Here is a 20,424-nt window from a genome sequence, read left to right on the forward strand (position 1 = left end):
AAACCAGAACAAACAAACAGCTCAAGTTTCTGGGGTTTTAAACAATGCGAAGTTAAATTAGCGCATTATCCCCCCCTAAAAAACACGAGTACCATTTAAATTCCCTTGCACTGAACCCTTCCCCCATTCTACAGGAACTGAAGCAGCAGCTATGACAATCATAAAAGGCATTTCAAATATTTCATAGGTAAACATTAGGTGGAACTGCAGTGCACGGTGTCTGATGGCTCCTGGGTGACAGCTGTACTTCAGGGGTTGGGCTTCTTTTACCGTGGAGAAACGATCACCTTATAACATTGTAAGTTAAAAAATAAAGTGCCAAATGAAAAGGCCACCGACAGAACTCTCTTAGGAGGGGAGAAGGAATGAGAAGCTGACATTTCTTCTCTTGCTTTCACACAGAAGCCAGGCAGATACCAGAGTAACAGGGACATAGCCCAAAACCCTCAGTACCTAGGGAAATCCAGAAGTTGGGCTTATTTATTAGAGCAGCAAACCCAAACACAGTACCAGAAGCATTCAAAGAGCTATTTCCCCTCCTCACATCCCCCAAAACACATCATCAGGGTTTCCTTTCCACCCCAGGTGAGCTAGGCCTACGATTTGATACCACCTCCTGCTCCTCTCCTCAATACACCAGGGCTGGGGAACGCTTAAATGGGTCAGTCAGGGCAAACTACGGGCAAGGAAAAGTTTTGGCCGGTATTTTTCTTGCCCCTGATACACTCGTGTCTCTCTACACACACCCCAGCCCCCTGTGGGGACAGCCGAGAGGCTGCGGGACGTGCCCATCACGGGCCTAAGGATGCTCAAGCTGCGGCATAACGTGAACCCGCGTCCCCGCAGCTCGCCCCCCGTCCCCGAGGCACTTCAGCCAGACACCCCCTCATCCCCCCGATACAGCCCGGCTCTTCACCGGCCAAACCTCGCCCCCCAGCCCGCGCCTCAGGCCCGGCACGCTGAGGCGGCTCCAACCCCCCCGGGGCTCTGCCACAAAGGGGAGATAAACCGGCCGGCCCGGCCACGCTCGGGGTGCCCCCCGCGCTGCCCAACAGGCCGGTGTTGTGTAACTGCCCGCCGGCGGGACGCTACCGGGCGGGCTCCCCTCGGGGCCCCGTCGGACGCCCCTCGCCGCGGAGTCCCGGGAACCCACAGGGGCCGGGGGAGTGGGGGTACGAGCGGGCCGCGGCCTCCCACTGCCCCGGGGAGGGGGCGCTCCCGGCACCGCGGGGAGCCGAGGCGCGGGCCGCCGGCGGGCGCGCTGACACCCCGGTCTCTTACCGAACTCCCCGGGGATACCGCCGGCTGAGCTCTCGGTCCCGGGAGCCGCGGCAACAGCAACAGGAAACGTCCCGCGTCCCGGAAGGAAAAGGGAGACCAGGGTGCGCGCCTGCGCGGCGGGCCCCTGACCCCGTAGGGTGCACACGGAGCCCCCGGGCCGTTCCCCTGAGCAGGGGCTCGGGCCCTCGAATCGTTCCGGGCTTTCTCCTACCCCAGCCGGCGGGTGTCAACGTCCCGCAGCCCGGGGGAGGTCCGGGGGGACTCTGCCTCGCCTCAGCGCCCGGCTGCGGCAGGGTAGAGACCACCCGGGCCCTTAGTAGGTGCGGGAGCCTTAACGGGGTGGTTCGTGCGTCTCTCTCTCGCTACTGAGACCCTCTGGGGTTTGTCTTCCCAACCGGCGAGGGGTTTTATGGCCGCCCCTGCCGAGGCGAGGTCGGGGGACCAGCCTGGTGGCAGCCCAATGGCTTCCACAGCCGCCCTGGGCCTTCCTGCATGGGCAGAGCCTGAAGGCAAAGGGGAAGAGCTTGAAGACAAAGGGGGATGGTCTTTGCAACCCCCAGAGCCCTGTGCTGGCTTCTGTAAGGAATAGAATCCTTGGAGGAAGAGCTCCCTGTCCCTCAGGTTTGACCAAGTGCTAGCACGGGCAGGAACAAGAGGAAGAGCCTGGGATTTAACCCACACTGCGGCTCAATGCTGAGGGGTTACAACCTGAGCTCCACCGCCAGCCTCTCACACCAGCCTCTCACGTCTTAAATCATGCACACCCAAGCCCCAGGTTGGCCTGGCGAGCTTGGAAACACAACGTGACACGGTTACAAGTCATGCTTCCCGCTCAAAATCCACCCTGCAGCTTTCCTGCACTGCTTTGGAAGAGCCTGGCACCCCTTGGGATGGAGATGTGCTGAAATCCTTGCCCACCTTGGGACTAAGATCGTCTCCAGTTTCCACACTGCAACCCGTTTAACGGGTTTTGTTTTTTCTTCTCCATCTGAAGGGTTTCAGGCTTTCCAGAAACATTCCCTGTTGTGCTGTTTCTGTACAGGACTTAAGTACAACAAGGCCCCCGGTTGTTTATCGGGGCCTTTCAGTGCTACAGAGAAATAATCATTAAATAAAGCGTTTTGGGAGTAACCAGCTGGCCGCCACTTGGTGACAGATTAATCCTCTGGCGCTTCAAACGTTGCGCTTCGCTATATAATATAAAAGTAAAGCATTGCAGATTGCCCAAGCGCAGCTGTCAGGGAGAGGACGGGCTGTGCTTGCACGGCTGGCCTCGGGGCATCTCCTCAAAATCTGCAGAATCTGGCACAGCAACCAAGCCCAAAGACTCCGTAGCTCAGAGCTAAGGTTTGGATTGCAAAGAGGAGAACAGCACCGGCTTCCTGATGCTGCGCAACCGGGGAGCGACAGAAAGACTTCCTCCCTGAGCACAGAGCGGGCCGGCTGTTGTCAGGCAGCTGTGTGTGTTTGTCAGGCCAAGCGTACAATCCTGAGGTTTTATCAGGGAACGCAAGGAGCAGCGCCTTGGAGATGCTCCAGATGAAGCAATACGTCCCGGGTAGGAAAAGAAAATGAAAAGCAGAAAAGGAGAAGCCCTGAGGATAGTATCTACTCCAGCTCCCTTTTCTAAAGCCTGGAGTTTGGTAAAGCCAGCTCTGTGTCAGCAGACTCGCAGCTCAGCCTTTCCCCCCCCAAACCAGCGCTACTGGCCACTGTCACGTTCGCTTTAGGTGCTGCTTCACTGGCTTACAACCCACCCCAAGTGCAGTCACTTCGCTTTTGCCTGTCCTGTTTGGACTCCTGTCAGTAATCATTTATTCCAAGCAGGATTCCCAGTCCATTTATCACTGTCATCCTGTCGCAGCAGCCAAACCTCCTTTCTCCTCCCCTAATAGAAGCGTTTTGGCAGCTGTGTCTCTCTCCAGAAACTCAAAGTTTCAGGCTGCCCTGCTGCTTTTCAGATTTCTCAGACTCTGTGTGGGCTACGAGCAGAAATTTCAGAAAAATCCAGGAAAAGATCTAGAAAACCCAAGTAATTCCTCCTCACAGTAAGCCCAAGCTGTCCTTTCCATATTAACTCATTGCTGTTGCAGTGGGAACCTGGAAAGCAAAAGCCTGCAGCTGCAAGTGCTAAGCAAGGGCTGAATTTCATACACCGAATTTCATGTCCAAACCAAGGGCCATTCTGGCCTCACTTCCTTACAGATAAAGCAGCGAGGGTAGAGGACGTTTGCTTGAGAAGCTGCAGAGATCTGTGTCCTCTGTTCACCCACAGAACCATCATGAGAGAGGAAACGCCTCTCCAAACCTCTTCTGCAACGTCCTGGAGGCTACTTGTTAGAGCAATGTGTGGTCAATCAGCCTGTATGCTGAGGCAGCCCAAAAGGGTCAGCCTTGGACAGGGGGACAGCGTGGTGTCCAGCACAGCCTGGATTAGTCAGGGAGATTCATTAAAGCAGAATTCGTTCCTAAGGAATGTTTCTGAAGCCTACCCAAGGCTTTGGATGTGGCTATAGGTTTCCTTTCAAAGACCCCTCCCTATGGTGGCCAGGGCTCTGCCTATCCCATAAAGCAAGAGAGATGGAACTCTTGATTCAACAAGGCTTCACTCTCAAGTAAAGAAGATGCAGAAGACCCACCTGTACCCCAGAGCTCAAGCTCAAGTTGCTAGGAGGGAAGCAATCCTCCTGCCATCTGTATTCCACAGCATATCCTTGGCTGGCCTCCATGGCACAGCCTGCTTGGAGAGCTCTCCTCCTGTCAGGGCTTTCCTGGGACTCATCTAACTCCTGTTGCATAAACTCTGGGAGCATGTTTATAAGGGAGGATTAATTTAGGCACAGAGCCTCCTCCACCCTTGACAGCAAAGGCTCAGAAGGAGCTTTCTCAATTTCCAGGTGAACAATAAAACTAGAGACTCACAGCTCAAAGTTTACTTAACAGCGACGTTTGGGTGGCCGCTGTTGTCGAGCTCCTGGTGACTGCAAACATGCCCCTCTGCTTTTCATCCCTGCCAGGCTTCCAACATCACATCCACAAGACTTGGATGCAGGACCCTGCAGCAACTCTCCAGCATCAATACTCTGGACACACGCTCCTTCCCCTGGGAGACACGGTACCGTGAAGATGGATGGGAGGAATTGGGTGGGAGAGGGAAACAAGTTGCCATGGATGGGGCCGCCCGGGCTGCTGGCCTTCCTCACAGCTCATGGGCAAGTTTCTAGCAGAACAACAATCCCTCATTCTGAATGAAAAGCAGGATTAGTTCCTCCTGCTGTTGCTTTCTCTAAGAAGAGCTCTTGCTCCTCTATTCATCACAGCCATAGAAGCCACCAGACTTTTTGCATCTACTGGACAGTGAAAAGACCTCAGGCTTCCTAATCATTTCCACATCCTTCCTCCTCTGGCTTCAGTTCATCATTTCCTTTAACCACCATCTTTTCTTGTCTTTTCTGCCCACGAGCCTCTCTTGTTTCCTACCACGTGGTGGTGCTGCAGTTAAAAATACCATGGAGATAACAAAAACAGCAGCACCTGACCATGAGATGGGCCCAGAGCTGGCCGGGGACCAAAGCGTATGGATGAAGTGTGAGTTCATGATGAGAAAACAAAAGAGGAGCAGCCAAATATCCTCGGGTCCTGGCAGCAAGCACGGCCCTGACGGAGCTGCTCGTGCCTCTGAAAAGCCAGCATGCCACCCCAGCTACGTGGTGGCCCTGAAGCTGGCTTTGCAGGAGCCCTATCAGTGACTTGTCAGGAGACCACGCACTTCCAGCTGCGATATCGGGAGCTGGTGATACCAACTATCAGCTCTGCCACCCAGAAGCAGCTCGCAAAGGTTTCAGCCCAGGGTAATCCAAATATAGGCACTCTGGGGCTAACGGCTGTCACACAACAAGTCCCAAGCCAGCTCTGGCCACAGACAGGCCATTAATTTTCATGAACGCCTCCCAACGCCGCCCAATTGTTCAGCCTCAGTTCAGGCTGCTCACGGGGAACATGCCAAACCAAGCTCTGCTGCCCTGCCGCCCGCAGCGCATCCCTGAGCGGCCCAGAAAGCCAAAGGAGATGTCACAGAGTCCCCAACGCATCCCAGTTCCTCAGCCACCTTGGGAGTTTTTCCTCCTGGGTGTTAGCAAGACTTAGAAACACACATTCTTCATGGAGGGGCTGAGAAACAGGGTAAAAGTTACTATGATCTATGTCCGACCCCCGTGCATTTAGGATGGAGAACAATGCACCGAGCCACACATCCCATCCAACAGCCAGCTCCAACCCCTTGCACTCACTCCTTATCACAGTCTCCATAGCAGTTGCCTAGGGAAGAATCGCTCCCACCCGCAGTGACCTCAGAGTTCCCAAGACCCTGCAGAGCACAGCTCCAAGCTCTTGGGTCACTGAGGATTGATGCCCGTCTCTATCCCCTTGGTTCAGATATAAAGCAGCATGCAGGACTGCAAACAGCCTCTACTAGGAGGTTTGTCAGGAAGGAATGGCAAGGCATAACCCTGCCTCCTCCTGTCACGTTTGTGTTCTCTCTTAAAAAGCCACAAAGCGCTTGCTCTCACCCAGCTCTCTGCTTTCTAACTGTGGGGCCTGGCATCCTTTTCAGTTTCCCTCCAGCTGCCCCAAAAGCAAACCTGCTTCCCATGGCACATGTCCAAGGGCAGTCCATTTGTTTATGCCCCAGGAAGGTTTTACTGACCTCAAGAGTCTCCATGAGACCCTTACCGGAGGGTGAGCGTTGCTTGAGGATACAGGGTAGAGAAAGAGAGTGATTCTCTCCTTCCCAGAAGGCTTTTGCTGCCTACAGACAATCCCTTGGGAATGAAAATGTTCTTCAGTGCCCTGAGTTCCTGGCCCGAGGAGGAAGGACAGGATTTGTCCATCAAAGCCATGCAGCAACGCCACAGCGAAAGCGGTGGGAGGATGGAGCAGCCACCATTCCTGTGCACAGCCCACATCCAAAAAGCAACAGTCTCACCCACACAGGTTCTGGGAGGCACCGTTTGCCTTCTGGGTTAGTGAATAAAGTTCTGGATGCTGTAGGAATCCCCCGTGCCCACGCTTAGGGCAGATGCTGGGCTGAGACATCACTGCATCTGGGAAAAGCAGCCTAAGAGGCCCATCCTCACTTGGGCAGTGGGGATGTTCGCTTGGAGGAAGCAGAGCTTTGTAAAGAAGGAATTATTAGAGGAAAAGTTGACCTAGAACCTTCCTTGGGGAGGCAGGGGAAGGAAACGGTCAAGCGGCCAAACACAGCGAGGATAAACCAGGCAGAGTTTAGAGATGGTTCAGGCTGTCTGAAGGAAGAACCAAACCAGGCCAAGCAGGGTGGTGGGGTGCAGCCAAGCCAGGCAGAGGTGGGTTTAAAGCAGGAATGGCCAGCCTGGGCTGGAGGGAGGCTGGGGAGCGGGTTCGGGCCAGGCTGGGGCAGAGCCAGTGACAGCCGTACTCACTCAGGCACTGCAGAGCACTTTTATTCGCAAGAGGTTTGGCACACAGCGAGCAGCTGGTGCAGCTGGAGAAAGACCCCGGCACGAGCTGGTGCCTATTGATCTCTTTCCACCTCTCCTTTGGCTCCTTCGTCTCTTTCTCCTTCTCTCTCTCTTTTGGCTGCTCTTTGTTCTTACCCTGGAAGGAGAGAAAAACACCCTTCTGTTACCAGCCTCACAGTGCCCACACGTTCCTTTATCCCCCACCCTGGTAAAACACTGAGGGTGCAGAAAGCTGATGTGCAGCAAGTGTGGTGGGTGCCTCTGTGCCCGGCCTCTGGGATGGCAGGGCTTTTCCCAAAGGCCTTCCCAACGTTGGGGCCAGTCCCTTGAGGCTGGGGATGCAGCATGTGTGCGGTGGGCGATCCAGGTGGGTGATCCAGGCAGACCCCCAGCCCAAACACTCTGTTCTGGGGTGCACAACCCATGCCAAGGCAGCGTGAGCGCAGCCAGAGTGTGCCCCGGAGCGAGGTGGGCTGGAAGTTCTGGGGGCACTGTCCAGAGTATTACGTGAGGAGGTCACAGTGCATCTGCTGAGCAGCACAGCAGCCAGAAGCAAACCCCAGGACCCTGGGGGCAGATCCCCATTTCTGCTCCAAGAATTCAGCAGTCCCTTCCACAGACTCAGCATCTCTCCCTCACCTTATCCTTCTGCCAGGACCCAGTGACTCGGCTCCGCAGGGAACTCAAGCGTCGCATCACCTTGGTGCCTTTCTCTGTTTTATCGCTTTTCCCACTGTCCTCATTCCTGAAACAAGACCAAAACCATCCTGCCTAAGGGGAAGAGAGCTGGACAAGCGGAGTTCAAGCAGTATCAGCTGGGCAACAGCTTAGATGGAGGCAGAGGCTCAAAAATCAGCCTGGTCTGGGAACACCATGTGTGGGGGTTACCTTGTGTCTCACTTACTCATTGGACAGGAACTCAAACCAGGTGAGGTTCTGCTGGGAGGAATCGCCACCTTCTTTCACACAAGCTCTCTGCTTCGCCCTGCACGGGTACGAGACGTCAGGCACACGGCAAGGAACACAAGAGCAGGACTTTTGGGTTGGGGGAAGGCTCCTCTTTGGAGTCAGAGCAGGGACATGTTTGGAATTGCAGAAGAGGCATGAGAAATGCTGCTTCTCCTTGCAACGTGACATTAGTGTCACTGGCAAAATGCTGGGATTTTGGTACCGTAGGAGTTTGTCCCCAAGTGTCATTTGGGTCCTTGGCAGACCTCAGGCCTCCCCACCCAGCCCCTCTCCCACATACACTTACCCATGATACTGTTTCAGCTCCTGAAGTACCTGATGGACAATTAGCCTACCAGGAATGAGGTAAAAGAAAAGCAAGAGATTAGAACACATCCTTGTTCTGCACCCCACAAAGCATCAGGCGCTGGCCTATGACCAGCTGCCCTGCTGTGCCCCGATGTGGAGCGGCATCTCCCTCTCCTGCTGCACCTCCAGGAGCTCAGATACACCCGAGAAACTCAGCCAGGACTGACAATACCTACACGTGGTCTGGGGACACGTGGTCCTTCTCCAGCATCTCCAGAGCAGGGGGTTCAACACCTGGAACACAAAACACCCTCAGCTGGGATCCGGGTTTGCCGTCGCAGAGCACCGTGTCGCAAGCGTGTTAATCTTGCTGGGCTCCCCCTCTGCCTTTCATGGGGAAGGAGGAGTGCTGGAGATGCTGCACACAAACCACATGTGCCCCTTTATTGGGCACATTGAAACCCAGGCAGGTAAAACAGTGTCTTCTGTTCCTAGGATGTCATCTTTTTTGGATAGGGAGTGTCACCAGGTCACAGGGGATGGGGACATCTGAGATTAGGCTGCACTGTCAGCCAGTGTCAGACTCAGAGTCAGTGTGACTTTTTACTTCAGGAGCTCCTGAGACCACACAGAACAGAAGGACAGGGGATGTCTATGCTTGAGGAGACTATGTCTCCAGTTTTTGATCTTCTTAATCACAAAACAGCTTGAACACGTGTAATGCCATAAATACAGAGTCTCTACTGACCTTCCACGGCTGGACGAGAAGCGTCAAACGTGCAGGGCATGGCAAGGGAGGTGACTGTCTCGCAGGCTGATGGGACAGACCTTGACCTCCGTCTCTTTCCATTGCTCCTACGTTCCTGGAGGAGTAAAAAGCCATGGACATCTTTGGTCCTTTGTGCACCAAAGGAACCTCCACCAGACCCAGCACGGCCGGCAAGGGCGTCTCAACCCAAGTGCCAGCGCTGATCCTGCCTCCTCACACCCTCTGACCCTGCCCTCCCTCCCCAGGAGCCCGAGGGCAGATTCTGTTGGTGCCCAGTTGGATACCTGTGATATATGAGTACACTGATTTGGATCAAGACCCACACTAGCACCAGGGGAAGGGGCTGACTCCTCAACCCCTCAGGTTATGGTGACAGGACACCCTGCACCCCGCTGCTTCTCGGGGTGCATTGTGCAGGGACATCCTGTGTGTGTGGAGTTCTGCACCCCCATCCTGCCCCGCTGCCAGCACACCCCCAGCCCTCACACACTCACCACCTCCTCCATGCTGGGGCTGACCACAAGGTTTGGGCACAACGGCTCTATCTCCACTTTGATCACCATGCTGCCGCTGCCGCCGCTCCAGGATTCCACTTCCCCTTTGGGCAGCTGAAGGGACACGTCAGGCTGCAGGCAGGGCTGGGTCCCCTTCTCCTCATCCTCCTGCTCTGGGTCGCTGCCCATCTCCGTGGCATCCAGGCTGAACCTAATTCAAGGAAGAAGAACAAGTCCCGTTGTGCAAGGCATGGCACAGCCCCTCCAACATCCTTGCCTTGGGTGAACCATCCTAAAGAGCTCATGGAGCTGTGGGCAAGGAGGGTCACCGCAGCAGGCATGTGGGAAAGGGAATGCCAAGAAGCCTCAGCCTGGACACCAACTCCAGAGCCTGTTAAAAACAGCTTCTCTGGCTGCCACTGGCACGTCCACGAGCTCCTTGGTCACCCGGGATGTTTAGTGCTGGGCAGCTCGTGCCAATCCCTTAGCAACCCCTGAGACTGAGCAGCCACCCAGCCAGCAGCCTGAGACAGAGCTGCTGCCCTGCCAGCTGCAGCACCAGGAAAGGCCCTCTGGGCATTTGGGAGTGGCAGTTGTTGTATTTGTTGATTCCTCACTGTGGCACCATGGCATAAATCCTGCCTCCAACTGGGGACCAGCTTCAAGGAAGGTACAATAAATCCTTTTCTGGGAAATGAGGGGTGCAGCAGCTTCCTCAGTACCCCGCAGCTTCCCGAACTCCAAGCACTGTTGCAGTGCCAGCAGCACAGGAGTGAAGTGATGGATAGAGCTCAGTGGAAAATCTTACTCCCTGCTTGGGTTCTGCCTGCAGACTGGTGTCACACCATCCCTGCTGCCAGTGATGGGCATCAGGAAGCGTTTGGGAAGGGGACAGCAGGGTGTATTCCCCTTCCCTGGCCTTGTGCTTACACATGCCTCATCACCCCAGCGAGGGATCCGATGGGTCCCTGATGCTGGCAGCAGCTCCACGTGGCACACAGAGCGACAACAGGTCTGAAAACCAAAGTCTGAGCTTTGTAGAGAACTGCCAAGATTTCAGGCTGAGATAATTTTAGGGTTCCTTATAAGGAGGAGGGATAAAAATAGGCTTTGCTGGCTTGCACCTAACTCCCAGTCACCCAGGGAGATCCATACGTTTGCTGGGAGGGAAAACATGGGTGTAGGGACATGGAGCCTGAGGAAGGAGCATGGCAGGAACACAGGGCCTGGAAGCTGCTCCAGGATGAAGCTCAGCATTGTGCTACAAAGCACAGTGTCCTCCGCAGACACGCAAAGCTCCGTGAGGACACTGCTTGTAGCATGATGCTGAGCTCTGACCGAGGGCTGTAGGACACCATGGCCTCTGTGGGCACAGACCCCACCAATCCAACTCAGACAAGAAGGTAAAGGACTTGTCAGAGTGTTCTCAGTCCCCCTGAGGTGGGCACAGCTCCCTCTCAGCTGCAGGATGGAGCCCACAGCGGCAGGTGAGGCTGTGTGGGGTCCCTCTCCCCAAATAAGAGATCATCTGGGCCCTGAGACTGGGAAAAGTGGGTCTGCCAAGGAGATACTAATTCCTCTTGCTGCCTTAGCACTGGTTCCTCTGCATCCCACCAAACTCAAGCAGTATGTGTCCAGCTGCCACAGGATGGAGACCCCCCCCAGCAGCAGCAAGAGCTCAGGGGCAGCACGATCGCTCCAGCATCCCACACACATCGAACGCTGCTCACAGCCCCGTTTACCTGCGCTTGCAGTCCACAGGAGACAGAGGGCTCTCCCAGCTGTGCCTCCGAGAGGTAGACATAGATCTCACCAGCGTGGGGAAGAAATCCTTGGCCTCCTGCATGTCCAGCTCTTTGCCTGCTTCTGCAGGATGCTCGGAAGCGTCGGGACCATCTCCCGGCATCTCTGCACCGGAGCAGATGTGGTCTCTGTTCAGGAAGCGGCAGTCGGCTTCACTGTACCGTACGGAGCAGGAAACTGGGTTGGAAAAAGCAACATCCACAGACATTTTGCCCAGAGCCCCTGGTTTCTCTTCCAGTAAGCGAATGGCAGACACAGCCTGGGCTGCTGGTTCCGGCTGCGCCGCCGTCTCCGGCGTGGGTTTGGCGACTGGGGGGCTCAGGAGCCCCAGGTCCCTGTAATACTCGGTGCCGTGGAGAGCGGAGTCTGAGAGGAGATCCTCTGTGCTGCTGTGCAAGTCCGCTGCTGGGGCGTCCAGCTCCGCGGAAGAGGAGTCCTCCTGCAAAGACAGCGAGGCCTCAGCCCGAGCCCCTTGCACCCAGAGCCTCCCGGGCAGAGCCGCAGCTGCTTTCCCTGAGCATCCAGAGCTCAGCTGGCAGCTGGGCTTCACCAACCTGACTCCAGCAGTGCCACCTTCCCCTTGCACCTCGCAGCCAGACCTGCCCCAGCCCTGGCAGCTCAGCTCCCTCCAGCCCTCGACATCTCCCTGTGCCTTATTCCCCCAAACACCAGCGTGAACACCGGAGTTCTGACTCTTCCCAGCAATCTAACCTCACACTCCTCGACTGTCTGGATCTGGAGCCCTTTCCCCTGCCCTCACTCCACCACAGCCCCTCTGATTATGCTGCTGGGCTCCCAGTTTGGCCCTGGCTCCTGCCTCGCACGGCAGGGGAAGGAGGGAGGACACTTGCCTTCTCTTCAGCCATGCTGGCACAGAAGGTGTCATCCTCAGCAATCAGGGATGGGAGGAAGCTGCTGGGGCTGCGATACTCCAGCGTCGGGGTGCTGTGGTCAGTGAAGTCCCGTAAGCATGGCTTGCAGTCGGACCCTGCGGGACAGAGAAGGTCACAGGAGGGATGTCAAGGCCTGGAAAGGATGGAAAATCAGCCAGGCACGGAGGCGTGACATCGGGCAGTGCTGAAACGTGCCCCATGGCCCTCTGCTCCTCTCAGACAGGCACAGGCTGATGGTGTCAGGACCTCAGGCTAAACCAGAGCAGCCGAGAACACCCTGATCATCATGTACCTTTAAAGCAGGAATCTTTGGGAAACATGAACACTGTGTGATATTCTTATCCCTGAGGAATACAGGATGCTGCTGGGACACCAAACTGAGGGCACATCAGTGGCTCTGGACAGCGCCAAGCACGTAGAGCCTGGAATTCTCCTGGTTCCAGCTCTCTCGTGTGGATATTCCCAATGCCGGAGCGTGACCAGAGCCGAGCGAGTACCCACCACCCAGTAACTCCCTGGGAAACAAACCCAAGGTCTCCATGGGCTTCAGGGTAGGATGGGTCGCCCAGCTGACTGCAGCACATTCCTATGCAGCGAGACACGTTGTGAACCGGAGCCACGCTCTCCAAAACCATCGCATGACTCACTGAGGCCTTTTATCCCTTCAGGACACATACAGCTGAGGCGGGTGGAGGAAAGCCAGGCCGAAGAAGAACCGTGGCGGCTCTGCGAAGGCCCAGAGAACAACAGTGAGCGACTCTAAGTGGCCCTATCTATCCAACAGGGAGAAAAAATCCAGAAACTGCTAGAAACACATCATGCTCTGGGAAAACCAGGTATGAAGAAGTTATCAGGAGGGAGGTACAGTTAAGAGACGTGCTCCTGGAAACCCTGCGTCCTGCTGCGGGCTTCAAGGCAGCGATTGCGAGGGCAGGTTTGGAGGGTCGCTCCTTGGATCCTGCTGCAGACCCCAGGTGTTGTGTTTGAGGGAGCGTTTGGGGTGTTTGAAGGCGTGTGGTAGTTGCAAACGAGGATTTATATAACGAAGGGCCCTGTGAACACTGTGTGAATCCGGGGGTCCCGCAGGGAGGGCGCGCAGCAGGCTGGCTGGCAAGGTGATGGTATTTCCTTCTTGAGGAAGAATTTCTGCCCGGGATGTCCCTGAGCCACATCTAGAGTGCTCCGTCTTGAAAACTGGCAGGGGTTTATTGAACACCCCCTTCTGCTTCCCCCGCCTGCACCTGGGTCGTCTCCCATCAGCTCATAACCCAAAAATCAGCAGCACGGTGAAGCGAATACACGTTTGACCCAGCACAGACTCTGGCATGAGCTTGGAGGAAACTGAGCAAGGAGGGGGGTCAGCGGGCAACAGAGGCCTCTGCACCCCCCCTGCACCTCCAAACCAGGCTAAGGGACCCCAGGGGAGCAGGCAGGCGGTGGGCAGGGGCACAGGACAGAGGGTGCTTCCCCTCATACAAGCCCACAGAAGGGAGGAGGAGGAGGAGATTCCATGGAAAAGGCCACCAAGCCAGAGAGGCAGCAGGGATGTGGCCGCAGGAGCTGATGGAGGCCGCAGGCCGGGGCTGCGGGTTTGGCTAAAGCAAAGAGGGGTCTGTCCATCCCACCAAGGCTACACTGGAACTACACCAGGCTCCAGCTCTGAAGTGGATCCCTGGAAGGGAGTCAGCTCCTCTGAGGCCTGTGAAACATCCCCTGCGCTCTGCCTGTGCCACACAGGGCTGAGGATTCAGCCAAAACATCAGCTGCAGTCAACAGACCCCCCTCCAGACCCCACCAAAGGCCTTCTGTCCTCCTCCGAGGCTTCAGGCGCTCCCGTTCAGCACGTGATAAATCAGGTCTGCAGCCAACCCCCATCGAAGGCGGCGTGCACGGGGCTACAGCCATGGGGAGACCATTTTAGGCAATGTGTGAGCACCAGCCATGGCAGTTCTGGGCTCCCCACACCTAACGCTGCAGCTGGTGGCTGCTGGGCTGGCAGCGGGCACGTAGAGCTGAGCTGTGCCCCCAACTCAGGCGAAGGGGGAGCTGCTGGGGGGGGATCGCCAGGGCAAAACGCTCTCAGGCACCAGGTCCTGGCATGATGAGTGAGGGACGGCTGTGATGGTGAGGGGATGGAGCATCTCAGCACCCTGGCAGGCAGCATCCACCTTTCCTCGGCTCGAAGCTGGGGAGATGGGATGGGATGGGAGATGGGATGACAAAAGGACACTCTCAAGAACACAGGCTGTTTGCTTTAGGGGAACATTAAGCAGATTAGGTCTTGCTGTTGCTTAATTCGCCTCTGGCTGGGAACCATAAAAGGTTATTGCTGCGGGGAGCAGCCTCATCAGAGGAATTCCCAGGGCAGAGCTGGGGAGGAAGCGTCGCTGGCTGCACTGGGCAGGTCTCGCACGCGAGCTGGGCTCTGCTGCGCTTTGCCAGCGCTTCCCAGCAGCCAAACGTGACAGCTCCGGGCTCTGGCACGGGCAGGAAGGAAGCAGTGACAGTCTCAGGGGTCTGGATGCCGTGAGGACAGCGGGATTGGGCAGCTAAGCCTGGTTTCTCTCAAGGAAGAAAGCTCGCAGGTGGTCACAGCCACGCCGAGGCTGCTGGGAGCCCAAACAGGGATTGAGATACTTCCAACCCAGACCTGCAGCCACAACCGCTGCTGATTTCCCTTGGATGGGCTGGAGACGTCCCGGGAAGGAGCTCTGCCAGCAGCAGCCCATCCTCACCTGCCTGCTCTGCTGCTTGGCATGGGATGCTGTGGATCCCAGGGTGACCCCGGAGCCACGCTGGTGCTGGAACCAGCGGAGGAAACGCAGGATGCCAGCTCTTGCCACACATGTCACATCCTTCAAGCATCAAACACTCCCTGTGATTCCACAAGGAAGAGGCCACGGCAAACACGGAGCGACAAAGGCACCGCTTAGCAAAGCAATCCCAGGAGGAAGGAGAGACCGGAGGGTCTGGGCATCTCCAGGCTGCTGGGAAACCACGGGGAGCATCGCAGATGAGAAACAAACCCGACTTCACCTCCTGCCCTACACCAGCTGCCCTTCATGTAGGGCCCCGCCGCGTGCCCAGGGCGATGGGGGAACCTCTGCACAGCAACTGCCAAACTCGCTGGGCCAAGCCGGGGTGCAGCGTGGTCCTTCGCCCGCTCCGGGCCCCACGTCACCGGCCGTTGGCAGCAGAGGAGGGTTGGCTCATGCGGCCCGGGGTTGGAGGAGGGGAGGAGATAAGCTGTCCAACACCGTAACGTCCTGTACAGCGAGCTGCTGTCTTATCACCCCGCTTGGCGCCTGGGGTTTGGGCACAAAGGGCCAGGGGAGCGTGGAGCCAGCACAGTCCTCAGCTCATGCTCGGCTGGAGGGGCTCAGTGGTGCTGAGAGGGATTCGCAGCCCCTCAGATGCTCACAGGGTCCCCAGCAGTCACCATGCAGCTTCCTCTGGGCGCTGCTGGGTGCCAAGGGAAGGTCCCACACGATCCGGTGCATCCCGTGGCACAGAACGGCAGTGCCAGGAGTGGAGCTGAGCCAGACCCCACTGTGCCCATGGCACAAGCCCTGGGGGGACCCACAGGGCTCAGCAAGCCCTCGCCATGGGCAGAGGGCTCAGAGGACTCTGCCCACACGCTCCCTGTGGGAGCCAGAGCCTGGAAGCCCCGTGAGGGGCCCCGTTATGGGTTCACCTCCCCAGCGTGCCCAAAACTGCCCCAGCACACACAGTGCAGAGCGGGGTGTCCCAGCCTGGGCTCGCCGCCGGTCAGGGGCTGCATGACCCGGCCTCACACTCCGAATGAACCTGCTCTGGTGCTCTGCTGCCCATCCCCATGGGAAATGAGGTGGGGAGGAGGGGAGCAACCCCAGAGAAGGAGCATCGAGAGCTCCAACGCCGCAGAGAGAGGCACCCGAAAGCACCCGCCTGGCGCAGGGGTTGCAAGCGAGTCCTGGAGCGCCCAGCTCCCACGGGACCTCCAACACCCCTCTTCCCTGTGGCCCCCTCCCCAAACTGTGGCACCACACACAGGGACGAGGTTGGCACCGCAGGTGGCACGTCCCATCTCTGCGCTTGGGCACGACGGAGCCCAGCCGGGGCCAGACAAACACAGCTCAGCCTGCGCTGCCGACACGGGGGCTCAGCTCAGCACCCACCACACAGGCCAGAGGAATCTTACCCCCAGCCTCTGCTCCAGCCTCAACCTCTGGCTGGACAAAGGCTCAGCCGTCACCTGGAGCTGGGACGAGGCCTCTGCACACACCAGCACCACCAGCACCACCACAACAACAAACTGGTCACGAAGCCAGAAGGCTGAAGCCAACTCTTTACCAAAAGCATCAATGCCCCATGGAGAGAAGACGAAGCAGAAGGCAAAGAGCTCACTGACACTTCTGCAGTGTCCCCTGTGGAGAGGCACAGGGTGTCCCCCACACCGAACCCCCCTCTCCTGGGGGTCCCCAGCACTTGGTGCTCCCTGCTCACCCCAGCCGGGCTCCCCGGCTGCCCCACAGCCCCCCACACGCGGCCCGGCCTCTCTCCCCGTTACCTCGCTTGAAGGACCATCTCTTCTTCCAACGCTTGGAGAACGAGGGCCAGGAGTGGTTGAGCAGAGAGTCTGACATTTGGGACACCCACCCCCCCCTCCCCAAACCCCGAGCCGGAGACACAGCGCAGCGCAGAGCGGAGCTCGGGGCGGTCTGCGGCGGCTCTGCAGGCTGCAGCCCAGGGGCTGCCAAGGGGGGAGTGGAGGAGCCAAGTGTTTTGTCAGAAGCATCAGCTGATGGAAGCTGGAGCCAGAGAGAAATTCCTGGTCTCTGGCGTTCCCACCTGAGTGACGGGTCAGTGACTTCCTGTGGCGGGGGCCCCGGGGTGAGCAGCCCTGGAGCACACACAGCCCCCCCCACCAGCCCTGCTCTGGGCTTCCAGGCAGAAACAGAGCAAGGTGTTAGTGCTGCCATCCCCCTTCCCCTCTGCTCCCTCCACAATCACCAGCTGCCTGCTGATGAGCCCCCACCTCTGAGGCAGAACCTCCATCACCTGGGGAAGAGTCAATTTCAACACTAAGGGGGGGGGGGAAGAGCTGAGAGCCCAGGTGGGATACCTGCACCTCTGGCATGGTTTTTGGGTACCAGGGCAGAGCTGCTGTGGGGGAAGACACAAGCCCCAACTGGCTGCAGCATCAGCCCCACCTTGCACAGCACCCATCCCTGGTGAGGACCTTCCCCAGGTCCTCCTCAGCTCTCCTGTGCTGGGAGGCAGATGGGAACAATCTCCCAACTGTCCCAGGAGACCGAGTTCTCCACCCCGAGGTCTCTGAGCCCACTGCTCCTGACTGGCACCAGCTGTGCAGCCCAAACCAGCTCCAAACCTGGCTCCCAACCCCTGGATGAGAGTGAAGCAGCCAAGTTTTACCCCCTGGGGGGTTCCTGGGCCAGACCGAACCTTCTCCCCCGCTGTTTAGCTTGTGCCTTCGGCCTCGCTGAGTGGAGCCCAGCGGGTTTGGGAACAGGCATGAGCCCCTCCAGGCACAGAGCCCGTGGTGGGCTGGTTTGGGAACAGGCACGAGCCCCTCCAGGCACAGAGCCCATGGTGGGCTGGTTTGGGAACAGGCACGAGCCCCTCCAGGCACGGAGCCCGCGGTGGGCTGGTGTTACGCAAAGGCGGGTGGTGAAGAGCATTTCCCTTGCTCAGCCGCAAACCCCAAAACGTCACCTGCCCAGCACAGCCCCCCCTCCCCCCCCCAGCTCTGCACCCATCTCCCTGGTAACATGGGGGCCTGGCACTTTGGAGAGGAGTTTGGGGGACCCAGGATTGGTGGGGAAACCCATTGAGCCCAGCCCAAGCCCAGCCCAAGCCAGGCTGCAGGCAGGGCTGAGGTGACCTTGCAGGCTGTGGCGCAGCAGGAGCTCAGCGAAGCACCCCGAGGTGTTCGGGTGGGGAGGCCAAACGAAGCCCAGGACTTTTGGCTTCAAGACAAGCTGCTTCCTCATGACACCTCGAGGAAGATGAGCGACAGCCCCTGTTACCACGGGATGGAGCTCATGTGGAGGGTGAGGACTTACCCCGAGGGCTGGAGGCATCTCTCCAGTGGGTCCCCTGCGCATCCTTGCCCGCGGTGTCTTCTCCAGCTGCTGGTGCAGAGCGAGGAGCGGCTCCTCGGCGGGGAAGCGGCAGCCGTGCGGGCGGGTTGCTCACGGGGCCTCTGGCTCAACCATCACACCGCTTCCCCTTTCTGGAGGCACAAAACAAACCCCCCTCTCCCACGCCGCGGCTCCTTCGACGCCAGCTCCAGGGCTGCACTGGCGCTCGCTCCCACCCTCGCAGGGGCCGGGGTGGGTCCTGCAGACCCCGGGAGGGTCCAGCAGAATTGCCTTGGGTGGGGGGGTTCGTGCACCCCAAAGCACCCAGTGCAGGGGCCCGGGGAGCTGCCGACCTGTCGGTGGCTGCGAGGAGGCGATTGCCACAAACTGCTTCCTCTTCCGTTCGGAGAAAAACCGCGCAGCGCCGCGCACGCCGTGAGAGCCGGGCTGAGCCAGGGCCCCTTGCACCATCGCTCCTTAGCCCCCTGCCAGGGCCAGTGAGGCCTCACCCAGAGCTCCCCACTAACGAGCCCTTCGTCTTTGCTGGCACGGAGCGACTTTGGGCAAGGACTGAGAACCCGGAGCCTTGGAAGGTCCCGCTCTTACTGGGGATGAAGCGATGGGAAGGGTGCAGGAATGCCTGTGCTGGCCATTGGCATCTGAGACAGACTCCAGCTCCTGGCCTGGTGGGGCGGGACGAGCAGTGATCCCCCTGCCCTCACTGTGTGCAGGCTGGAGGCTGAGCCCTTGGCGCGGCCGCTCGCTCCATCCCAACACGTGCCATGGGGTGATGCACCCACAGTCCCTGTCCCGCTGCCCCAAGCGCCTGCCCGCCCCAGCCAAGCCCAGACCAGAGCAAGATCCAGTTATTCTACACGGCACGTGGAGCAGCAGCTCCCTGCGCTCCAGGAAACCACAAGAGCCAAGAGGAACAGAGGTTTCATTTCCCTGAATCCACGGGAGCTCGATTGGTCTCCGAGCTCTGCGGCTCCGCTGAGCTGCACACGTCAGGATTCCCGGATAACAAACCTGGGCCAGAGGCAGCAACTCCCAAACATCCTCAACCACCAGTTGGTTTCTCCTCCCTCTCACGGCAGGACAATCCCTGGGGCTCGGGGAGGAGCAGGAGGCTCGTGTTGCTCCGGAGGATGCCCGGCCAGGCGCTGGGCGTCGGGAAGAGCCTCCTTGTCCTGCCCTGTGTTTGGAGGCACTAGGTGGCATCAGCACCACGCGTTCTCCATTCATCCAGCAACACATCTCCGTCCTGGCCCTTACTGGGAAGCCGTTCCAGCCGACCAGCTTCCCTACTGGGAAGCTGTTACTGGGACTGGCGAGGGGCGCCGTGAGGATTCCCCTCAGCCCCCCCCGATGAGCAGAACATCTCAAAGCCACGCCGCTGGCTTTGGGAAGGGTTACCGGGGGTGTCCTGTGCTGTCCCCGTCCTGCTGAGCTCCACATGACACTGGAGAACCCCAAACACTCTGGCTCAGGTCCGGCAGGAAGCAACGTCGCCGAGGCGTGATGCTGGACAGACGGACACATCATGCTGCAGACAGACAGACCCCCCTGGGAAGGAAGCACAGAGCCAAACCCATGGATTCACCCCACCATTGCGTGGCTGCATCATCCACCCTGCCCGGCCCCCAGCCCCAAGCCCAGAGCTACGAGGAGCAGGATGGGACCCCTGAGGGAAGGAAAAGCTGTCGGAACCCAGCGGCTAAACACAGCGAGGAGGGAAAGAGCCCCAGCGTGTCCCCACAGCGGGGTGCAGCTGCTCAGGGAGGAAATCTCACCTCTGGTGAAACATGATTGGAGCCCGAGAGGATTTTACCTGTCCTGAGCGTCCGGTCGCAGCTGCTCCACCGCAGAGGGACCCTTGACAGGGGTTGGGGGGTTGTTAAAATTTGCCTCTAGGGAGGGAAGCCCAGCTCTGTGAACGTGGAAATGACCCCACTGCAGCTCCCACCATCCAGAATCCCTTCGCTGATGTTCACCCGACAGGACCGAGCTGCCGGGAGCATCACAGCGAGGACACAGCCCAGCACGGCTCACCTGGACCTGGGAGAGGAGCTACCCCGGCTCAGCCCACAGCCAGTACCTGGTGCTGGGGGTTTGGGGGTTGTTGGGGTTTTTTTTTGCCCAACACCATTCATTTTGCAACTGAAAGTAGCACTTATTCCAGGATCCCAATTTAGCGCTCCCTCTGCGGTAAAGCAGCGCCCAGAGGACACGAAATGAACGGAGATATTCTGGGATAATTTATTCAGCATTTTAATATAAACAGTTAATTGTTCAATATTCTGACACAGCAAAGGGTCTTTTTTCCTTAATATCCAAAGGTTTTTC

The 20,424-nt window shown here is 58.1% G+C and overlaps 1 protein-coding gene across 1 annotated transcript in view; it reads right to left on the reverse strand.

The window, feature by feature from the left end:
* Positions 1–16,620, reverse strand: part of ARHGEF18 (Rho/Rac guanine nucleotide exchange factor 18) — a gene marked incomplete at its 5' end in the record, with an annotated part of 42,197 nt that extends 25,577 nt beyond the window's left edge. The window contains 10 exons of the mRNA XM_084276384.1: positions 6,741–6,915; positions 7,419–7,524; positions 7,684–7,764; positions 8,035–8,079; positions 8,273–8,330; positions 8,785–8,899; positions 9,300–9,510; positions 11,042–11,541; positions 11,954–12,090; positions 16,545–16,620. Of these exons, the coding sequence (XP_084132510.1) occupies positions 6,741–6,915; positions 7,419–7,524; positions 7,684–7,764; positions 8,035–8,079; positions 8,273–8,330; positions 8,785–8,899; positions 9,300–9,510; positions 11,042–11,541; positions 11,954–12,090; positions 16,545–16,620 (1,504 nt within the window). The remainder of the gene's footprint in view (positions 1–6,740; positions 6,916–7,418; positions 7,525–7,683; positions 7,765–8,034; positions 8,080–8,272; positions 8,331–8,784; positions 8,900–9,299; positions 9,511–11,041; positions 11,542–11,953; positions 12,091–16,544) is intronic.
* Between the last annotated feature and the right edge of the window lie 3,804 nt (positions 16,621–20,424).

Source organism: Gallinula chloropus (genome assembly GCF_964237585.1).
Source record: "Gallinula chloropus genome assembly, chromosome: 28".
NCBI lineage: Eukaryota > Metazoa > Chordata > Aves > Gruiformes > Rallidae > Gallinula > Gallinula chloropus.